This window comes from Anser cygnoides, chromosome Z, assembly GCF_040182565.1.
Source record: "Anser cygnoides isolate HZ-2024a breed goose chromosome Z, Taihu_goose_T2T_genome, whole genome shotgun sequence".
NCBI classification, from domain to species: domain Eukaryota; kingdom Metazoa; phylum Chordata; class Aves; order Anseriformes; family Anatidae; genus Anser; species Anser cygnoides.
Window position 1 is genome coordinate 67,016,914 of NC_089912.1, and position 22,896 is coordinate 67,039,809.

The 22,896-nt window shown below is 36.5% G+C and overlaps 1 protein-coding gene across 1 annotated transcript in view; it reads left to right on the forward strand.

The window, feature by feature from the left end:
- The window catches only part of WDR70 (WD repeat domain 70), a 137,817-nt gene that overhangs the window by 4,630 nt on the left and 110,291 nt on the right, over window positions 1-22,896 (forward strand). Inside the window, exon 5 of the mRNA XM_048057803.2 lies at window positions 3,772-3,961. Coding sequence (XP_047913760.2) covers window positions 3,772-3,961 — 190 coding nt within the window. The remainder of the gene's footprint in view (window positions 1-3,771; window positions 3,962-22,896) is intronic.

Below are 22,896 nucleotides of genomic sequence, written 5' to 3' on the forward strand. Positions count from 1 at the left end.
TTTTTTTTTTATGATGTAGATTTTAGTTACTATAAATTGAATTTACAACTTATTATTTTCTCTGAAAATGGCAACACTACCTTTTTTCTTTAAATTCCAAGTACATTCATCTATCTTAGTAGCTCTCTTACTAATTTTACAATTGTTGACAAGGGGTTGTTTAATACAAAAAGGTGATTCTAGTGATTCTTTTTGCTTTTTGAATTAATTTGCTTCAGAGAACTGTTTGCAATAGTTACAGTATTTACACAAATATGCATAAGAACAATAGTATTTACACTTTGTCAAAGAAAAGCATAGAGTCAGGATGGTTTGGATTGGAAAGGACCTTAAAGATCACCTGGTCTCAGCCCCCCTGCCATGGGCAGGAACACCTCCCACCAGACCAGATTGCTCAAAGCCTCATCCAACCTGTCCTTGAGCACTTCCAGGGATGGAGCGTCCACAATATCCACAATTAGCATCTGCTAGTATATGAAAAAGTCTAAGAAATTACAGTAGATGATGTGAGGTGAGAGAATGCGTGGGGCGGAGTGGGGTAATGCCCACATACACAGCTCTCAGGATGTTTTTCGTTACTTTGTGTGCCATGTGTACTCTATTCCAGCTTTCTGTTTTCCTCTTAACAGCATGTTTTACTTATTGAGGAAGTAATGAGAGAAAGCAAAAAACAGTTCCTTATATGCCTCTGATTTGTGGGAAAGGGGTTCCTTTAGCAGCATCTGGTAGAGGAAGACTGTATAGCTGAAAGTTGAAACAAATGCCATGATATGTCTGCTCTCTTGTTTTGTCGTTTCTGCCAGAACCCCTTGTCACTGTCTGACAAATGTTACTCAGCTAGATGGGCTTTTGGCCTGTCTGTGTTGGGCTGTTCTCGTGTTTGACTGCCTTTCCTGTTGGAACAGAGTAAACTAGCAGCTGTAGCTGGAATCCTTGGTTGTCTCTGCCAAGCTTGGAGCGTGGTGAAAAACAGCACTGAATTTCTGATCATTTAATATGAAGAATAATTGCATAGCCTCTCAAAATGCTGAAGTGTTTGAATGCATTGATTCTACCTAGTAAATAACGAAACTATAGGGTTAGGCAATTAGGGAGGAAGCTGGGTATTGTTCTTGAGTGTCTATAGAAAGATGTAAAAGTCTGGGACTCTGGGATTGGAAGGGCCTCCTTCAGGCGTTGTGTTATATACACTTTAACTGGCAGCTACATGGTATGTTTTGTTCCATTCCAAAATAATTTTTTTGGCTTTTAGGGAAAAGTTATGTGGTTTGCTAGTCTGGGAACGTGTCAGTTTTTCAGATCAACTCTGTCACACACAGGGTGGTAAGGCCTTGCCGAGAGATCTGGACAAATCAGAGACCTGGGCAATCACCAATGGTATGAAGTTTAACAAGAGCCAGTGCTGGATTCTGCATCTGGGAAGGCGACAACCCTGGCTTGTACTGGGGGGTGAGGGGCTGGAGATCAGCCCCACGGAAAGGGATCTGGGGCTTCTGGTCAGCAGCAAGCTGAAGATGAGCCAGCAGTGTGCCCTGGCAGCAAGGAGGGCCAGCTGCACCCTGCGGTGCATCAGGCACGGCGCTGCTAGCTGGCCAAGGGAAGGGATTGTCCTGCTCTGCTCTGCGCTGGTGCAGCCTCACCTCCAGTACTGTGTGCAGGTTTGGGTGCCGCAATATCAAAAGGACATAAAACTGTTAGAGAGTGTCCAAAGGAGGGCTACAAAGATGGTGGAAAGTCTGTAGGGAAAGATGTATGAGGAGAGGCTGAGGTCCCTGGGTTTGCTCAGCCCAGAGCAGAGCAGGCTGAGGGGAGGCCTCATGGCGGCCTGCAGCTCCCTCACGAGGGGAGCGGAGGGGCAGGCGCTGAGCTCTGCTCTCTGGGGACAGCGACAGGACCCGAGGGAACGGCATGGAGCTGGGACAGGGGAGGGTCAGGCTGGGGGTTAGGGAAAGGTTCTGCACCCAGAGGGTGGTTGGGCACTGGGACAGGCTCCCCAGGGCAGTGGTCATGGCACCCAGCTGCTGGAGTTCAAGAAGCCTTTGGACAACACTCTCAGACATAGGGTCTGATTTTTTTGGGTGGTCCTTTTGGGATCCAGCAGTTGGACTTGATGATCCTTGTTGGGTCCCTTCCAACTTTGATATTCTATGATTCAGTCTTATAAAATAGTTCATTTTGGTTACTTGAACTTTGTTTGGTTACTTGAACTTTGAACTTTGGTTACTTGAACTTGAAGCATTTTGAAGGACCCAAATGTGTTCCTCAGATACTGGAAAAGCTTTCTTACGGTAAAAGGACATTGATTGTCCCATTGCTATAGAGTGAAAGAAGCTCATTTTATTTGAGTTAGATTTATTGTACGGTCATATCCTGACCTAGGTCTTTAAATGTCTCTCATCACTATGCAAAACAAAGTTTGTATGTAGATGTAATATCTTTTATTAGGCTAGTAAATATAGTTGGAAAAATTAGACAAGCTTTCAGGCATGCAAGCCCTTCTCATCACTGTGACATCCGAGGACCTAATTCACGTTGGTTTTAGTGTGTTTTGATTTCTTCCTAAAATAGAATTCCATTTGCTTATCCAAGACAAATATTTGCTGTATAACCTATTACCTGCTTGGTGTACAGCTGTTTTAGGGAGGTTGTGTGTTCTGTCACAATCACACACTTCAGAATCTCTTTCGTTAGTGCTTTATTATGTTCTTGAGCTTGTTTGTTTTCATTATAGTTTTAAAATGATAACCTAGACTTTAAGAAAAAGAAAAAAGGAAACACCTCTGTAGTTTCTTTTGCTTTCCATTATTAAGTATCTTTTGCAGTCGGCTCAATTTTAAATTCACATACTCTCTCTTAAAATGTAAGTTCCCAAAGCATGTCTTGCAACTTGAGTTTATCTGACCGGATCAGAAAGGAACAGCTGACTTCCATTGCAAAGTATCACTCGAGTCATACACTGTAGCCTAGGAAAAAAGTAAAAAATTGTGCTTACCCCTTTTAGACCTTGTACCAGTTAAAATACCGCCTACTTGATAACTACCAGCAGAGGGAGCCCATTTATTTCGAATGAACTGAATGAACGTGGAATAAATAGTTCTACTTTCTTTCCAGAAATTTTCCAATGCCAAAAGCAATGTGTTTAAAACAATTGATTTAGACATCAGTGAAATGATAATTTAAACACAACTTTTAGAATCTATACATGTAACAGGTTACTGTACATGAAATATTTGGCTGACAGTACTTGATTCCCTGTACTTCTTTACCAGCATTAAAAAGCAAGTGCCATGCTTTGTGTTCTCGCTCTGGTGGTGAGCCTGGATCGTTACTCTTTTGAGTTCCACTATGCTGAGGGAGGTGCAGAGTGTTTGGGTATGCTGCAACCTGTAGCGGCGGCTTGGAGATGCTGTGTATCAGTGTGTACTGCTGGCTTCTAAGTATTTTAGATATAAACATATCTAAGTATTTTAAACTCATATTAGTGGTGTGGCACTGTTACTTTTACATTCCATCTAACTTTTTCTTTTTGTATTCTGCCTTTTTTTTTAATTATCTGATGCTATGTTATTCCTTTTTTGTTTAAAGCTTTTTTTATGCTTTCAAGATGATGGTGGGCCTACATTATGTTAATAAAAATGAGTTTACGTTTTGCTCCTAATTTCAGTGTTTGCAAATTTATGTCAGTGCTGAACATCTCTGACCTGAAATTCATGTGGAAGTGCCAATTTCTTAAAATACAGATATATATATATTTTTAAATTTTACATGCAGAGACACAGATAGCAGTGAAAGTGAAGACAGCTCAGATGAAGAGTTAACTGGTCCTTCCATGCAATCCCAGACTTCTGTTCAAGGTCCAGTTGGTGGTGGTGATGATGACGATGACGAAGAATTCATTGGGCCACCGCTTCCACCTGGGTTCAAGGATAGTGATGATGATGATACAGAAGAGGAAGATAATGTAAGTATTTTGTTTGTCTTTAATGTTTTAACACTGTGAGTAAACTCTTAATTTGTTAGTATGCTTTTTCCTTTATGATTGAATTTTCAGGTGAAGCATGGCTGTTATTCGAAATAAAGTTTTTCTGTATTTTTTTTCCTAATGGTTATTCAACAAACACAATTATTTTCATTGAAAAATACTCATGTTTTTACAACATATGAGTCTCAACCGAAATTCATCATCAGTTACCATATTTCATTTACTCCTTTTCTTGTCTTTTTTCCATGGTATAAAAGAACTATACAAATAAATATTTTATATAAATAGTTTAGTTCTCTTGTTTCCTAGTGCACGTGTAGAATTTTTGTCAGGAAAGAAGAGGTAGAGGTAGACTTAGAGTCTAGCGAAAATCATTATGCCAAAATTGCTCTGAGAAAATGTACAGGTGTAGATGAGGGGTGTTTTTTCTGTGTGTTTGTTTGCTTTTAAATAAATGCCAGGCTGGTTTGTTCGAGCAAACCTAGGCTCTTTTCTTGTATATTAAAAGTAAGGAGAAAACCAGAAACAGCCTAACTTGGATATTGTAGATAGTGAGTTGATAAATGCCTTTCTGCTTAGCTAGAAGTTTAATAGTTTGATCTTCTTTCTCTAGACCTTCATGGATTGATTGTATCATGGTAGTGGATGTTGTGTGATGGTTTTTGTGCTTTTTTTGTAGCAGCGATGATATAAATCCTGGAAAAAACAGTTTTGCTAATGCTATTCTGAACCATTTGGTAGTGGACAAAACTGATATGTCTTATTACACAAATACAAGTCTAATCCCCAAAAAAACAATTCTCAGATGTCTCAGCAATTTCTTTCCAGTTCATCTTCAGTTCTGGCCAGGTGTTCATCTTTTTGCTTTTCCTGTAAATTCTTACCTTGAATCATGTCAAATATAATATTAAAGTTTAGAATGCTGGCTGAAAAAGAACGAGAAAAGAACGAGAGAAACTTCTTAATCAGGAACTTACCCGATTGCTAGAGGGAGCCTAACCTTGTATGATAATTCTTTGCAATGTTTAGTGTTCCCCCATCTCCACCCCCCTCCCCCCCCCCCCCCACCCCCACCCTGGGATCTGAGTGGTGGGAAATTCTGATGCTTGAGGATTTTTATTGCTTTGTCTGATCTGCTTACTGATTTTCTTAATTATCAAACTGTACATTGTGGGGCCATATCTCCTGTGATCTCATCTGTACCCTATGCATGACTCATTTTGTCTTAGGAACCAGCTGTTGGTAGATCCCAAGCTATCTTTGAGAATGTTGTAAGTCATAAGTGCCTTAAGTTAACTTATGACTTGTATCTGTATCAGGAATCCCATTCACTTCAGGCTGTAATGGCACTGCGGAGTCAGCCAATATTCCTGAGAACATCATAGATCAGCAGGTTTTGGTTGCTGTGGGTCATGTCATAATGAAGTCACTACTTCTTTTCTGTCAGATTTCATCTTTTCTCCCACCTCAGATCTGCTTGTTTAAATGTTTTTACCTAATGGTAAGATCTGAAAATACAGTACTTTATCCAGAAGTTTTATCAAACATGCATTTCTCATAGATAATCAGAATAACAGTTACTGTCTTGAAAAGTACTTAAATGTATTGATGTTGAAGGAAGTGTTTCCTCTTTTTCAGTTTGGGCGTGAAATAATTTTCAGCCTTTTTCAGCATGTTAGTGTGGATTGTGTAAATCCTATGTATTGTCTTTTTTTTCAAATTGACATGCATCTGGGTTCAGTACAAAGAAGAACAATGTCTGAAAGTATCTATTAATATCTGGTAACTTCGTGCATGCATATGCTAGGAAGTGGTAAATCTCAAAAAAGTATGCTTGTTCTGCACAGGTATTCTGTTTGTTCTTTGGGGCCTCATCAGAATGCCCTTCTACATCACAGGTCTCCCTATCTGTCCCTATTTCTCTTCCTAGAGAAAATGATCTTTTGCTTTGCTGTCAGCACTTTTGAAGGTTGTAACTGCATATAACACTGAGTAATTGAAGCCACACATAGAGAAGCAACCAGGCTTGGGAACAGGGTCCTGCAGGTATCTTTAATCTTTGGCAGAGTAAAAGTTCCAAGATGCTCAAAGGAATTCAGTGTATATGACACTAAAATAAAACAGTGTCAGTGTAAACTTGAAATCACAGTAAATCCTCTTGATTAAACGCAAAGTTTAACCTCCTGTCTGCAATATTTCACAGAAATATTACAAAAAACTTTGCATCAGAAATCTCTGGCTATTCATCCTTACCTTTTCCACACACTTTATTATTAATTGTTTTGTTTCAGTGTTCACTTGTTTACATCCATTTTATTTTTTTAAACAACAAATGAGATTTGAAAGCACCAGAACTATACACAGTCCTTAAACGAAAAAAGTTATATTTCAGTAGAATGCCGGGATTTATAGTCTTCTTGTCAGGGCCTTAAGGAATTAAATTGATTTCTAAACTTAATGTATCTAAATTGTTCTTCCTAATAATCAAAAGCATTTTGTATGTGTTGCAAAATCACGGAGAATTTTGCTTAAAAACAAGTCACGCTCATCAGATTACCTACAGTAATTGTGGTTAGTTTTTATATACCTAGATTTTTCTTTTAACTCATGCCAGAACTTACTAGGGTTTTCTTTTGAAAGTGAGAATTGATGCAAATAAAGATTTTCCTCTGGTACCATAGTCTGTTATGGAGACATCACTTTTGCAGTTGGAAGAAAGCATCGTTTGTTTAGCCTGCCGTAATTCGATTCTGAAATTTTAATTAAAAAAATATATATTTACACTTCATTTAAGTGTGTTGGCAGTGGTCTTTCTCACACATAGTGAATTAGCAGAATTATTTCGTTGTGTCGAAGATAAATTTAACCATATTGGTCAAGTAAGCTATGATATAAATACACTAAATATTCAAGATCTGTTTTATTGCATCATCAGTGAAAGGTTGGCATCCTCTGACACCTCTTTTGTTGAGTAATTTTTGTCATGTGATTTTGTTAATTTCACATGAATCAAAAGTCTTATATATATACACTACTGTTCCAGTTTGTGGTATAATTATCTCTTCCATATCAGTGGAGAGTGCTATATGAATTCCTAAATGCAGTCACGTTCAAACCTCAAATTAGTGCCAAGTGGTAGCAGACTCCTTCATTCATTCATATTTCTGGAATGAATGAGGTCCTATGGGAAAAAGTAACTAAATGATAAGTACTCACATTTAGGTAGTATTGCACTGTTTGTTTAATAATTGAGAAATTATGGGAAGATTCATAAAAATCTTTTAAGTGTTAAAAACAAATATATTTTTGGCAATAGGTATGTTTGACAGCACAGGGTGAGACTTTCAGTAGTAGAGGTAGCTTATGAAGTTAAGAGCAAGTTATCGGCAACGAAACAGAAAATACTTGTTTCTTTTTAATCTGTGTGTTAGTGTGCTGTGTACCTGTTGTCTGTTGTCCTCCAGCAAAGAAGGCTGTACCTTAGTAAGGCTTTGCACTTTGAAATCTCTAAAATACAAGACACTATATATGTAAATTGTTTTAGAAAAAACAGCTGCATCGTTGCTGTAACTTGGTATCTGACATGTGCCAATAAGATATGTGGTGTTTTGTTGTCGTTTTTTACATAATTGCTTGCATAAATTTCAGAGTTATGGATTCTGAGCACTGAGTATAATTTATTTCCATTATCTCTCTCCAAAGGGCAGTTGGTGTCTTGTCTAGTGAAATACTTGCTTTAGATCTGTAAATTTTGCAGGCATGCAAAGGTGAAAACAATGTGCAGAAACAGATTTTACTTCAGCCTATCTTTCTCAGTGTTTCTCAGTTTTCACTTTGTTTGTTGACTGTATTAATTTCTAGTAACGTTATAGTATTAGTTTATATATAAGTATACCTATACAATACATATATTTTAATATGTAAGTATAAAATATGTATAAAAATATTTGAGTAACGCTACAACTGTCTTGATAAAGTGCAGTAACTGGAAACTAGAGTTAAAAGACCCCAATGAAAAGTTTCAGACAGAAAAGTAACTTGCAGACTTGTGTGATTTAAGTTCGTCTGATCTTAAGACAATAGTTACAAAACAGTCTAGAATAGATTTGGTTGAGAATAAGCAGAGCGGCAGAAATATGAGACTTGTGGGTTTTAAGTCTAAACAGTTAATTTATAACTGGGAAGACTTTGTGTCAGCATGGATGCCAGAGGCCTTTGGGGTCTAGAGCCTCTCCTTACTTCTGCTCATGAACTCAGTTATTTTCTTTCCTCTGAAGGGAATAAGGAAACAGCTGTGCTGTCCTGATTTCCTGTTGATCGATTGGTGATCACAGTACGATCCTGTGAGTCCCCCAAAAAGCAGGTGTTAATGTTACAAGGACTCTGTGATTCCTTTTTTCTTGATTGTACTTCAGTCTGTGGTTGGTATGCATGGGGGCAGAATTGGAAGAGGAGAGATGGAAAGCTCCATTGAATAATTTTGTTTTGTTTCCAGATGGATTGTTAGACAGTCTCTCTTTTGTTACTGTATTTTTTTTTATAACTTCAAAACACAAGCATCCATATTTTCGACCCTGAAAGAAACAATTTTTTCTTTATAAGTTATATGAATTGGAGTTCTGTACTCTAGAGTCTTGTAAACTTTGTGCAACAGATAAAAATGCATCAAAATAGTGGCTTCGCCCTGGTAGCTTGCTGTTGCCTCTCAGGCTTGACTTTACATGTGTTTTTTATTATAGGAGATTGTTTTTTTTCTGCCATTTTTGGATCATTTTTGCTTTCTTGTATGAAACTGTCAACATTTGTCAAAATTGTCTGCTATGAGAAAAACATCTTTTGATTCTAGGATTGTCTCAGGACTGCCCAACTCACACTGATTACTTATCAGTGTAGAAGGAGTGACTGGTGTTTATCTTTGTTGGGAATTTTTCATACCTTATTGGAGCTTTTTTGGGAAAATTAATAATAACAATAAACTGCTGAACATTTTGCCTTGTAATGTTTTGAATCAGCACAGTTTATAAATACTGTGAATTTTTGTAATTTACATTTACATGTGATGCGAACTGAATTTGAGTTACGTTTTATTCTAAATTTATGTAAGCTCATTTTATGTACTCAAGTATTCATGGTAGCTGTTATAAAGCATCTTTCTGTGCTTGATTAAATTCTGTGTTAATACTGATTAAGTATTAATACTTAATACTATTAACAAGAAAATATTTAGATTCAAGGACTTATCCATTTGTCATAATTCACCTTCATTTGTGCAAATAGTGATGATTCTTAATATGGCACAATATGCTTCTAAGGACTTAAGCAAACATTTTACAGTGCTTGTTTTGTAGTACTGTAAGAGACGCTGTTTTATAGAGTATGCAGCTACACTTGGTGTCAAGTCCCTTTGGTATTTTCCTCTTGTTACAATTTTCCTTCTAATATAGAAGACTTGCATTAATTTGAGAAGTGAGAAAGATGACGAGTATTTGAAGTGTGATCAGTGCTTTGCTGTAGTATTTTTTTTTTTTCCCCTTAGAGAATTAAAAGCCCAGTTGGATTGTCAGTGCTTGTTGTAAGCTGAAGGGATAAGGAGGAAGCAGTGTGCTCTGTAGTCTTGAAGCTTTTCATCTTTGGCTTCTATTTCCCAAACTGTGTGTCCTGGAAAACTTGAAGAAGGTCTTCTTTTTTCAAAAGAGGGATATTTTAGAAGAGAGAATGACTTATTTCTTGGAGGGCAAATGCATAACAAGGGCAGCATTTTATGTGGTAAATTTTGAGGTTGGGAGATGTACTAGTCTTTGACAGCTTCTTTTTGCCTGGGTGTAACGCACTGGAAGCATATTTAGTGTTTATGTGATCAAAAAAAAGTCTGGATGGAGGCAGACAAAAGACTAGCCAAAACAGTCACATCAGGATTTTTGGGTGGACAGTTTTAAATCTAGAACATAGTGCATTTTTCAAGGTAATGGATGACATCTATTAAAATACATTAGTAAGGGAGTGTGTATTTATGAATATTCTCCTCTACATGTGATTAATGTGCTGAGATCTTTAACAGAACTTGATGGAGCACTAAAAACTTGTGGCACTTTTTTCTTCATTGAAGCAACAGGTATAGGGATGGTGGTTGAAAGAATTTGTTGCATCTGTACGGTTTTATTTTCTGCATGGGAGTTGGTTACAGTTGATTCCTCTTTGGAATTAAGACCTATTTCTCCCTGCAGTAACAAAAGGATACTGATCATGCTGTAATTACGTCCCTGAAAGAAGTACAGCCTTGGACCTCTTCAAGGCTGTATTCTGATTTGGGCACATTTCCAAAATGATAGCATAACACTATTCCAAGTTTTAGAATTGTTTTGAGACACTTTTAAATTTTTGCAGAGGTTTGACAGGACATACCAGTAATACTCATTTGTTCAGAATGGAAGAAAGCCATTTCCTGCTGATTTAGATGGAGAATTTAAGTAGGCTGTAATTACTCCAATTACAATTTGGCTATGGTACCACACTAAAAATCACGGTCTTGTAAAAATAAATGTTGTGGGAATTTGTAATCATTTTATGGAGTTTTTACATTTAGTCTGAGGATTGTCTGTCCTAATAAGTATTTAATATTATTTGCCCAGTCATCTTTTTTCTTGTGTAAAGAAGACAAAGAGAAGTAAGCTGAACAAAGCAGTTTCTGTGTGTGCAATAGAGACAGAAAAGTGAAGTTCTGAACATGAGAGGCATTCTTCTTGACCAACTTCAAGTCATTGATATGTTGATGAAAAATAGGTAGTAATTAGCATTGCTTTCCATATTATTTTGTGTTACCTTCCTATATGGTTGGGAGGAAAATACTGTTGTCATAGCTATGCATAATATATTCTTACGTCTTGACAGCATTTCTACTATAAAAATCAGGAAAATGTATTTTCTGTACATTATACATGAAACAAGTAATGGAATTTTTGTTAAAGATCATCACTGTGGTTGCTGGTATTGCAAAGAATGAGACCATCTCAGGTGAGTTAAAAAAGTTTTGCAAAGTTTACAAAATGGAAGCAAAATCAACCCCCAAAATTGAGTATGATGAAACTCAGTGTATATATTTGAGAGAATCAATCAGAAGCTGGAAGAGAAGGAAAATGTATAGTAAAAAACTGGGAGCAAGAGGAAGCTAACATTGTAATTCCCTTAGGGAATGTCTGTCTTTCACAGAAAGGCATGGGTATTTGCTTTTCCCCTCTTTAACGCACTGCCTTAAAGTAAATGATTACAAGTTGTACTCAGAGAAAACTAATGTACTTACAAAATCTCTATTTGTCAGTTCTTTAGAGCATAGCAAGGCCAAGACTTTTCTGCTGTATGCTGTGCACACCTTTTTGCCAGCATGATACTGGTTTTAGTAATTTATCTGAATATGAGAAGTTCTAGGCTGTCTCCTACAGACAGATAGATACTTAGTCCTATGAGTGCTTTTATACCTATTTTATGATGCAATTAACAGGCATACATTAGTTGACTTTCAAATACTTTAAAATTAGACTGAGGTCACTTTAGTATTGTTAAAGAAAATGTTATGCATAACATAATAAGATCTTTAAGCTTTGCTAAAAAAGAAAGTCGTAACAATAATTAAGTCCTGTCTTTACTCTTTGGCTGACCTGAAGGGTCTCTGAGAAGGTACCAGACCTGATGAAGCCTATAGAAAACTCCTTTGGGAGCTGCTGGTACCACTGCTATATTTGAAATGTGAACTGCTAAGGAAGATGCCAAGTATTCCTTCATGTCTGGGCCAGATGCACTGTGGCTGCAGTGCTCCTGCGCTGAGAACATGGGGTCCTTGTGCTGGCATCTCTGAGACCCTTGGTTTCTTTATAGTCACAAGATTTTGTGGAGGCTAAAGTCCTGTAGTATCCTTCTAGGCAGAGCAAAAATGTTTTCTGCCTGCATTGTTTGAGGCACGGGTAAATTTGAGGCTGTACAATACTGTGATCTGCTTCTTAGGAGAAGAAAAAGAATTCTAAAGCTTTCCGAACACATATTCTACATGCTGTCTACATTCTATCTCAGTCTCAAGGCTGAACTTTCCATATAGTATTGTTTAACAAGAATATGTAGTTGTAAATGTTATGAAATGCCATTCATGCAATGGCATGTGAATGTATGATCCTCAGTATCACTTTCTTTACTATAAGTAGAACTTAGAATATTTGGGGATGAAGGGATTAAAATTAATTTATTCTTTGAGAGCCTAAAAGACTTGCATAGTCAAAGCAAAGTGGGGACTACATTCTTGTATGGTGCTTTTATTGGCAATTGCAAAAAAAAATCCAATGTACTTCTACAAAGAAGTACAGATAGCATATTGTATTTATCAGTGTTAAAATAAATAAAATACTTCTAAATTTGGAAAGGGAGCTAACAGTAATAATCTCTGCTGATAGTATCACACTGTGAAATACATAAATGGAAGATAATTTTCTTCGTATCTGTCATGTGAATGTTATCTTTTTGAACAAGCTGTTTATGTTCTAAACAGAATAATGAGAAATACAGATATGGAGAACGTTTTCTTGAATGAGTAGAAAATACAGTGGATTCTAACAAGTATTAGAAATATTTATGATGGGGATGATAAAATAATTTAGAAGGGCTATATTTGAAGGAAGGGTGTAAGTGACATGAAGTTAGGTTTCCTTTCCAAAACAAGTCTTCACAGGATTTTCGATTAAATGATTTATGTTAAACTGCTGGAACTACAGACTGCTCCAGTCGTATCCTTGGAGAGCAATTTTGTTGACTTTTGGAATGTCTGCTGTTTGTTTAAAAGATGGCTTTCGATTTTTATGAACATGAGACTACCACATGTATTGTTTTACAACTGCTGCAATGGCATCTCGTATTTGCAGCTGGGCACTTAGCAGTATACAGGGACTATACATACCTGATGCTAACACTGTCCAGATCACAAAACAATTGTACTGAACTTCCTTCTTTTAGTCCTGCTTATCTTTTTTGTATTTTAATATCTAATACAATTGTTTTCAAATTACTAGGATCTTGAATAATATTTTGCTGAGTTACCTTGTCTACTGTTTATAAATGTTTATTCAAATTGCATCATTGTAATTGAGGATTGATAAACGTTCATAGAACTAAAAGTTATGGGGAATATTTTTTTTTCTGATTTCCTGTCATAAATCAAAATACTTACTTTCTCCAAAGGAACAGAAGAATCATAAAAAATCGTTCATATGATTTTTTTTATTAGCCATCCCCTTTCATGGTCCAGTCTGAGGCTTCTGAAATGTGTTTAAAGCTTTTAGTAGAATTCCAGAGAGTGCACTTGTTGCTTTTTTAAAAACTGTTTATTATTTTATTCTACTAGAAGTATTTTATTTTTCTACAGAAACAACAGATGTGAAACACTGATAATTTTCAATTTTAAAATAATGTGAAATGTCCTAAAGACTACCTACTTAATGAGGAATAAGCTAGAAGAAGAAAACTGGAGGAGCTGCCTTTATGATCTTACATCTATTCATATAAGGACCTAACGTAAGTCAGGTGACCTAGACATTGCATTTGGTTTTGAATCAATACATTACTTTGTAATGAAAAAGTTACTTTCTTGTCATAAACATAATGTGCAAGAGTAGTGAAAAGGTGATAAATTATGAAACTTTTCCTTTCCAATGTTAAAAAAAAAAAAATAGTTTCTGAGGGATATCTATGCAATAGGGATAAAGAACTTTCCATTCAGTTTTCTAAAATGTGCCATAATGGAAATAGCTAATAAAGAGCCATCTCATGAAGCTGTCATGGGAGGGTTCATTACTTAAGGTTGGAGAATTAGATCATCTTCTGTGTAAATAATTTTGGTGACTTCACTCAACACATACATGTACCTCCAGTTTTACAAGTGGGACTGAGGACACATCTTCAGTGGGACTATCAGAATTGTGCATTCACTTCTACACTCTTGATGAGACAGAAGAAGAGACAAAATAGAGTTTGCTAATAAGAGAAAGAAAGTGATTTGTGACTTCCAGGTTTAATTCATTTACCAGTGTTAAGTAAATAAAAATATATGACATTTTGTAGCAAAGTGTTTTCTCACACAAATACGAGTTGGTGGAACTAAGTAGTCTTGCATGTGTCTGTGTGAGAGCAATGACTTACTCCTACAATAACCCACCCTGTGTTCTGGACAGCTAGGGACAGCTTTCTGCGCAGGTTGGCTGCGAAGGACCGCGCTGCAGGGCACAGGCAGGTTGTTCACTCTCTGCTGTTCTTTCTGCACTGTTGCTTATATCTGAGTTACCTAATTGATACACAAGTTTGAATTCATCTGCATTGATGAGATGAAGTCAATATTTGCCTTCAAAACTTGCCCATTTGATACACCTGTAATCCACATAGTGCCAGCTATCAATGTACTTTTTATTTTCTTCCCCAAAATGTCTCTAGGGGGCAGCGAAACCATCTTAGATGTGCACCAGCCTGTTAAGAACTTCTTTGTCTTGCATAGTTTCTGCAGTCATCTTTAAGAACTAGCTTGGAAACAGTTTTCAGAGTAAACAATATTATGTAAAGGTTTTGATTGGGATTATCTAGATGCATAGAATTAATTTCATTAAGTGCGTCTTCATTTTCAGGTAGTGAAACACAAGGTCAGGAGTAAGGGCAGTATTCATTCACACTGGCTGTTTTACGGTACACAGGTGCCACTGATCATCTTTCATATGAGTGTGAATTCATGAAATAAATCCTGGAAGAGCTCCAGAAATTAGGAATAGAACTTAGTTTTTTATGTGTGACCAAAACTTTTGTTGTGGGAAAAAAAAAGTTTTGTAGAGTTAAAATATTCAGTTAAATCATCAAAAGCATATCTGGAATGAAAGTCAAAGCCAGAGTTTTCACTAATGTGTGAGTTGTTTGCATGAACATGCTGGAAGACAGGGCATTGCTGTCATGTGGTTTTTGTGTGTGTGTATGAGGAAAAAATCTGTCCCATGGCCAAAACATAGTCGGTCTCTGTGACACCAAGTATGCTGAACCATAGTGTGCCTTGTGTAAAGTGGATCAATCCAACAGACCTTATGTTGTCCAGTGGTCTATTAGAAAACAGAGAGATGGGGGCCAAAATGGGACATCTTTCTCCAGATTTAGCCAGATTACTGAGACTTATTGACCATGTGTTTGTGAGTAAGAATGTTTACCTGTTGGTTCTTGTGAAAACAATGATGGTTATAAATCTCCAGAGTTTCAGAGCAAACAAAATCTCATGGCAGGACAAATGTAAGCACAATAAAAAGGGGTTTGTAAGTAGTACACATCCGCTGCTGTGTCCTGCAAATATGTATTGTCTCATTAGTGAAAGTTAATTGGAGGGATTTGGTGCCTCCTTGACCTCTCAGTGTACAACTAGTTCATGCCTGTTTTGAAGTACCAGAAATAAAAGTCATGAAACATTTCAGATTGCTCAGAACAAGGAGAGACTGTCTGCTTATTTTGCTGTTAGTCCATGTATTCAAATGACAACTAACAAAAACTAGTGACATGTTTTTTGCATGTTATTGAGCTTTCATCTCTGGGCCTGCATGGAAGCCTACCTTTATGTTTACTTTAGGTTGAATAAATGTCTTTCTTGCAAATATTGCTATTATGCTACACATGTGTAGGCACAAAGCTAATTTGGTGAAAATGCTGGGTTCATGGCACTGAAAGGGCTAGAGTGAAAGATCCGATTTCATTTAAGAAATAATCCATAAGTGTAATCACTGATACAGACAGATCAATTTTAAAGGCAAATCATGTTAACATTTCAAGCTGAATTTGCAATTGTTTGGAAAAGGTGAACTCTCATTCTTCATATCAGGAATATTCTAAGTAGAAGGGGAAAATAGTGATTAAGTTTTTAAACTTTTGAAGTATATCTGGCAACAATTAAGGCACTTGCATTTTAGTGCAGGTTTCAAACTAGAATCTTTCAGAGTTTTGGTTAAGATACTATATAATGTAGTTCTATATATATAAAGAATTTGCTAGACTTCACTTAAAATGTAAATTGGGGTGAGAATAATCGTATCTGGGGAGGGACTCTTTGTCAGCGGGTAGAGTGATAGAACAAGGATTTATGGCTTAAAAGTAAAAGGGGGGAGATTCAGATTAGACATTAAGAAGAAATTCTTTACTCAGAGGGTGGTGAGGCCCTGGCACAGGCTGCCCAGAGAAGCTGTGGATGCCCCATCCCTGGAGGTGCTCAAGGCCAGGCTGGATGGGGCTTTGGGCAACCTGGGCTGGTGGGAGGTGTCCCTGCCCGTGGCAGGGGAGGTTGGAACTGGGTGATCTTTAAGGTCCCTTCCAACCCAAACCATTCTGTGATTCTGTGATGGCTCATAGAATTGTTAGCTTATTTTTCAAGTCAGTAATCTTCCAAGTTTCATGCATCATCTGGATTTACTGAGATTTATCTGCTATTTTCTGACAAACCTGTTACACAGTTGTCTTGTAACATGCTGTTCTCTGCAAAGAAGGCAAACCTGCATATCAGGCTATAACCACATCTGCAGGGATCAGCTGGGTTTCCGTGCTACTGGTTTCATAATCTTTTTCAGTGCAAATACTTGGTGTATGTTTCTTGCAGAGCAAGTGCCATGCTTTTGTTGTCTTGCATGTAAAAATAAACATATTTCCAGTGACGTTCCATCTTTAAGGAGATTAACTGCATTGCTACCTTTTGAGCACCAAAAAAACAAATATCAGGAATGGAAATTCAAAAGAAACAATAACTATCTTAATCATACTCCATGTATACAAATTGCACATACCTATTTTGCAAGACCACTGTGACACAGAGTACTGAATCATTTATAAAGACAACCCCCTCTTGTTCTACAGTTTGTAGTCTTGGTCTTTGCAAGCATTCTGTGCTTTAAGACAACCTAAAAGTTAAAAAAATAAAATAAAGATTGTTTGTAACTCCATTGATTTCTTCTGTGGAAAAAAATAAAATTCTGCGGAAGATGTAAACTCCCATGTGCTAGATGCTTTTTCTATCTCTTGTTTATTCTTTACATTTACTTTTTCAAAGTTTTTTTTTTTCCTGCCTTGTTTGGATGACATAAATGGGCACATGGAATATTGGGCAACAGAGAAATGTGCAGTAATTTTGTGACTGAATTCAGTGGATAGAAGTATGTGTGACATCTGGAATGACATCCTAGAAATAATGGTGCCAGAGTAATCCTCACAGATTATCTCTGCAGAAAATATTAATAAAAATCTGACATGGACCTCTCTTCTGACAAGGATATAGTAACTTGTTTTAATGACAGTCTTTGTTTTGACTTGGAATGTATTGCTTATCTTTCCTAAGAGTCGTTCCCTTTAAGGATTAACTGCTGCCTTATATAACAATTTCTTTGATAAGGACAGCCAGTTGTAGTTGTTCTCTGATTTCTGTGGTGGTAGTGGTGGCTTCCCCCCACCAGTGCCTGCATCCCCATGACAAACTGTACTCTGTAGTAATTGATATGTCTTTGTAGGGTGCTTAGTAGGGCTAAGGCATCCTGTTTCTCCTCTGTGTTTTCTTCCTGCTGGTATTTCCTTCTCTGGTGACTCCATGTGAGATTTTTCTCCTTTCTGAAAAAGAATCACTTAAAGTGTTTTTTTATTTTCTTTTAATGTGTGTTTGTGTGTATATATATATATATATATATATATATATATATATATATATACACACATATATACACACACATTATATATATATATTATCCTATATATATGTGTGTTTTTATTGTGGTAGTGCAAACCCATAAGTAGTTGCGTAATAAAGGGAGGTTCTACATTTAACAGATAAAATTTCAAAGGCAGATTCTTTCAATTATTTCTAAATTAAGGTTATAAATAACACCAGACTTAGTACAATTGCTGTCCATAAAATATTTTTCTTAGGGAAGGCAATTATGATACACTGAATATACAGTGCATTTATTTTTCTTAGGGAAGGCAATTGTGATACACTGAATATACAGTGGATTTATGAGAAGGTTCAAAGTTAGTTTTCTGTGATTCCCTTAAGCCTTATAGTCCAAACAAGAATCTGCAATCAGTATTTGAATGCACAATGAGCAGTAGTCAATTAAGTCACTGCATTTTCAGCAGAGTATTAACTCCCCAGAGTAAGATGAATGTCACTAAATCTATATTAGTTATAACTATGCTTTAAAATGCTATTTTGAATGAGCATGTCTGAATCGCATGATAGTTCTGAAAACTAGTTCTATCCTGTCAAAAAATAATAGTTGTCAGCTGTTGTTTAATTCTGTGTAGTTTAATGTAATTTTGCATTACTTTGCCTCTTGGGAGTATTCTCATGGTGTAGGATCTAATGGAAGCTGCAACCCTGTCTAATGCTTTCAGGGACTAACAGATAATGGACTCTGTAACCAAATCTGATGGGTAGCAGAGTATCTTAGAAATTACCTAACTTCTATGGCTGATGAGGAGAATATTTTGTATCTAGCTTCATCTTGAAGTACTGTGTACAGTCATATTTAAGATAGCAGACCTTTTATAGTACACTTCATCACAGATCATACGCAGCAGTTAGAGGATATAGAGATTAATTAGGCAAATAAGAACCAGTAATATGAGAAAGCACTTTAATAACTGTAGAGGAGGCTAGTGGCATAAGAACAGAATGTGGATCCTCTGCTTACTGTAGGAGAGAGAAGAATTTGTGTTACTGTGAAAAGTATTGAGAGGAAAAAATACTGAAAACATGGGGTGGTGAAGATTCATTTTCCTTCTGTTAGTTACATATGTATTAAACCTCTGTGCTTGTGAGTATAGTAAAGAGTATTTTTTCTAGTGTTTCTTAACGCTTTCTGGTGTCTCACCTTTCTGAACTAGTGTAGTTCATAATATAAATTGCCTTTGGAAACTTCTTTGGAGCAATGTAAGCCCAATTTATATTTGGGCAAGAAAATATCTTCAGGCTATGTTTTCTCTAGGACTTGCATAACCATGTATAGCATTGGCTGATATTCAGAACTAAATTGAGCAAGAGAACTTCCTGATAAGTAGTTTTGATTCAAAAGTGTTTGTGCATAATGCAGTTTCTGCAGACTTAAAAAAAAAAAAATAAATCAAGAATGATTGAGGCACAGAGACACTAAAAGAAAGATAACTAAGGTTTCTTGGTTAGGAAATATATCTTGCAGGCCAGGAACTGATGTTAGAATCCGAACATTTAAATATATAGTACATTTGTATTTGAAATTAGCTGAATAATATAATACTTATTTTATCTTTAATCTGTGACCAGTTGTCTCATCAAAGAACTGAGCCCAGTTCTAGATTTCATTGCTTTTTTGAAAGCACTGCATGGCAACCCCTGGCAATACACTGCCGGAGCTCTTGTCTGTGGCATTGTTCTTGCTGAAAAGTTTTAGAGGAGAAACTCTGGGAGCTCTGAAGCACACTGACAATAATCTCTCAGCTTGGCACTTTTAAAATGAAAAGGGCTTACTGTGTAAGCACTAGGCTTAACATACCATATCTTGTTTTGATTTCAATTTCTAAGGAGGTCATTTCAGGACTTTCATCCATTGGGGTAAATAGGTTGGTTTGCCTGCATTTGACAATACTGCTTATGAGTTATCTGAATTCTTTAAGTGAAAGTTTGTAAACAGGCCTATCACTTGAACAGTAATTACCGTCTTAGAGCAAATATCTAAGCTTATGAAAAATTCCAGTGTCTTAGCCAGAACTCCCCCACCGCCTTTATTGTGCAAACTTCTGACAGTGCAATGTGTATCTGTCTTGTGCCTATCTGTATTAATAGATACTCCTAAGCTCTTGATACCCACAACCAACTGCAAAAATCTATTTATATGCGCTTGCTCACTCTTGCTAGCTGGTTCTCTCACCTATATGCCACAGTGCTGGAATTGTTCAGTAGCAGAGTGACTGTGAGGATTTGAGAATGCGTGAATAGCTGATGGTGCATTTTAATAGATTAAATGTATGTTTATAGTATTATAATGATTATAATAGTACAAGTTTGTGCCAAACGGATGATTGTATTTTAAGAGCACGATTCTTTTGCATTCTCTGTTTTCATATTTTTGTAATGCACTGAAATTCAAAGGACAAGTTGTTTCACAGGTAGGAACAGGTTGCCAACAGCGTCAGAATTTTCTAATTTTAATATATCTCCCTACGGAGTAGTTTGACTTCAGCTTGAAATAACTGGTTTACGAGAGAAACTTCAGCTAGTAAGGTGTCAGGGGAGGAGTGTCTCCCTATCTGTAGAGGTTTATTAGGATCTCATGAGAGGAACCTCACAAGAGGATGCCATCATTCTCTACTCTGAGGTCCATTTTTGGTATCTTAGACTGGATATAACCTGTGGTAGCCAGATGAAGTCTGATCAGCCAGATCCATAGTACCCGAAGGTGAACCTGAAGGTTGTCCAGGCAAAGTAAGGTAAGCTTAAAAGGCAAGCAAGTGATCAGTATGCTTTGCACTTTATCCTTAAAGCAGATTAGTGGCAATGACAAACTTAGCGAAAATAGTTTTTGTAAGCTTATCTACTGTGTGTTTCATGTGGCTCCCAAGAGATGAAGTGTAAATTATTAAGAGTCCTGGAAAACAGTCAAGACTGGGACAACAGTAGGTGTTAATGTGAGATAGCATTAGTTTCAGAACTAAGCCATATCTCTTCATGGGCCACACATCCAAGGTGGATGTCAAACATGAGGTTAATGTGAAAAATTCAGGCCTACAGAACAAATTCCAGAAATGGCAGCTAATTTCTGCCCTAGCTCAGCAAACTGTGCAAAATTGGGAATCCTTGTTTTGGCTTCTTTTGTAGTTGCCTGGAAGATGTCCATAGTAGGGAATTTGAACAAATCTGAGCCAAAATTCTTGGACTGCTTTTGATTCAGATGATTTTATGGGTTATACATTCCTTCCCACCACTGCAACTTTTCCTCTGGAAAGCCAATAAGTGTTTATAAGCTGTTTCTCTCACGCTCGTTTTTGGCTTATATTGTACTTTCGTTTCTCATTTGGTAGAATACTAAGTTGGAGCTATGTTCAAGCATATGTTCTTCCCCTATGTCACAGAGGAAGAACTACTGAAGGGTGTTTTTCTCAGCTTTCTTGTTTATGGAAACAGTAGTTACGGAATTTTGCATTCCCCTGCAACTTCACCAGTCAACCAGAAGACATGAAACACTACAGATATGTTTTCTCAACAGTTGCAAAATTGCTTGTAATATGAGCATTATTCACATAGGGTTTTTTTTTCCTTTTTTTTTTTTTTTTCTGAAATGTTCTTTGTTTTTACTTTATTTTGTAAATGATTTTGTAAGGACTTGGGGTATTAGAGTATTACTAATAGGCACTTTTAATGGCTTCTGTCGTGGTAGAACCTGAGCAGCTCAAAGGTATGAGCAAACCTACCTTATTTATTGATCATTGTAGCACAAATGCAGAGTGGGACATTTTTATCCCATTTAAGACATGATACTTAGACACACAAACGATGTCTCACAGCAGATAAGTAGTACACATGGGGTATGAAAGCTGTGGTTCCTTATATCCAGGACTGTTCTTTTCTTCCTGACTTGAAAAGAAAGTGCTCATAGAGTTTCTATGATGTTTCACATGAACATCCAAAATTGTTATTTCTGTACTAGATGAGTGTGAGTGAAAAATATCTCACTAGCTGTCAATAATGCTGACCAAGTTGAAGATGCATGTTACTGTTAATCCATCTCAGCTAGATGATTGAAGTTATGTATATGACTAATAGTGACTTAATCCGAATCATACAAATTTAAATTTTAAATTGTAAATATAAGAAGACCATTCTGGTAACTCAAGTAATCTTTGTGTAGTGTGGAGTATCTGAAACAGCTCCTTATGGAGCAGAACAAAAAGCTTATTGAATAATCTGAAGAAAGATCTAATACACTACATTCTTTAATAGTTATTAAGTAGGAAATATATATAGGAGGGCTTAACATAATATCAGTAGAAGTCTACGGAATGAGGCATTTCAGTAAGGTGTGATGTTGCTAAATTTTTGTCTTCTTTTTCCGCAGCTAAAATTTTGTATGCTGTCTAGAAAATAGATCTTTATCATAGTCTGAGTTAAAAAGTGAGCGCATTGCTTCTGTACACTTATATACCTCAAATTCCTTGTGGATTGACAGTTTTAATGTTGGGTTTGACATGTGGGCATTGTTCCATTCCAAAACATGTTGAGGTCATTGCTCTGTTTCCATATATTACACAATTGAGCAATAGTGAATAATAGTTGTTTAATTGCTACATAGAAATGAATGGCTGTCTGTTTAGTTGCATGTCTTGTCAGGTTTAATTGCAGTCATTTGGAGTTTTCAGAGACTGCTTTATGTGTATAAAAATCAGTGGTTTTGATACAGTGTGCTGGAGGTTTTTCTCTTTTTTTTAGATGTTATAGTAAAGCATATTATATAAATGCACATAAGATAAGCATATTTTGTAATTCTTGAGCACGACAGTTAAAAATGATGGGTTTTATGATTAAAAACAAATGATTCACATGTGATTTTTAACTTGTGCTTAGTATTTACACTGAGTACCTTGAAAATTATTTGTAGTGTTGATGGGTATTACAGTGGTTTTAAGAAAGTGGGTACATAAACTGACCGTAATGCACTACCTTCCTCTGACATAACAGCTTTAGTTAAAGGAATATACCTTAGTAACACATGCAGAAAGGTGTTTCCTCCAAGGATGGACCTCACATGTGTACAATATAAATGTATCTTTTCTTATTTCCAGATGCATAAAGTCACTTAGCAATTTTTTCTCATGTCATATTACATAAAATTCTGCTGCTATAACACAGCTTAAAT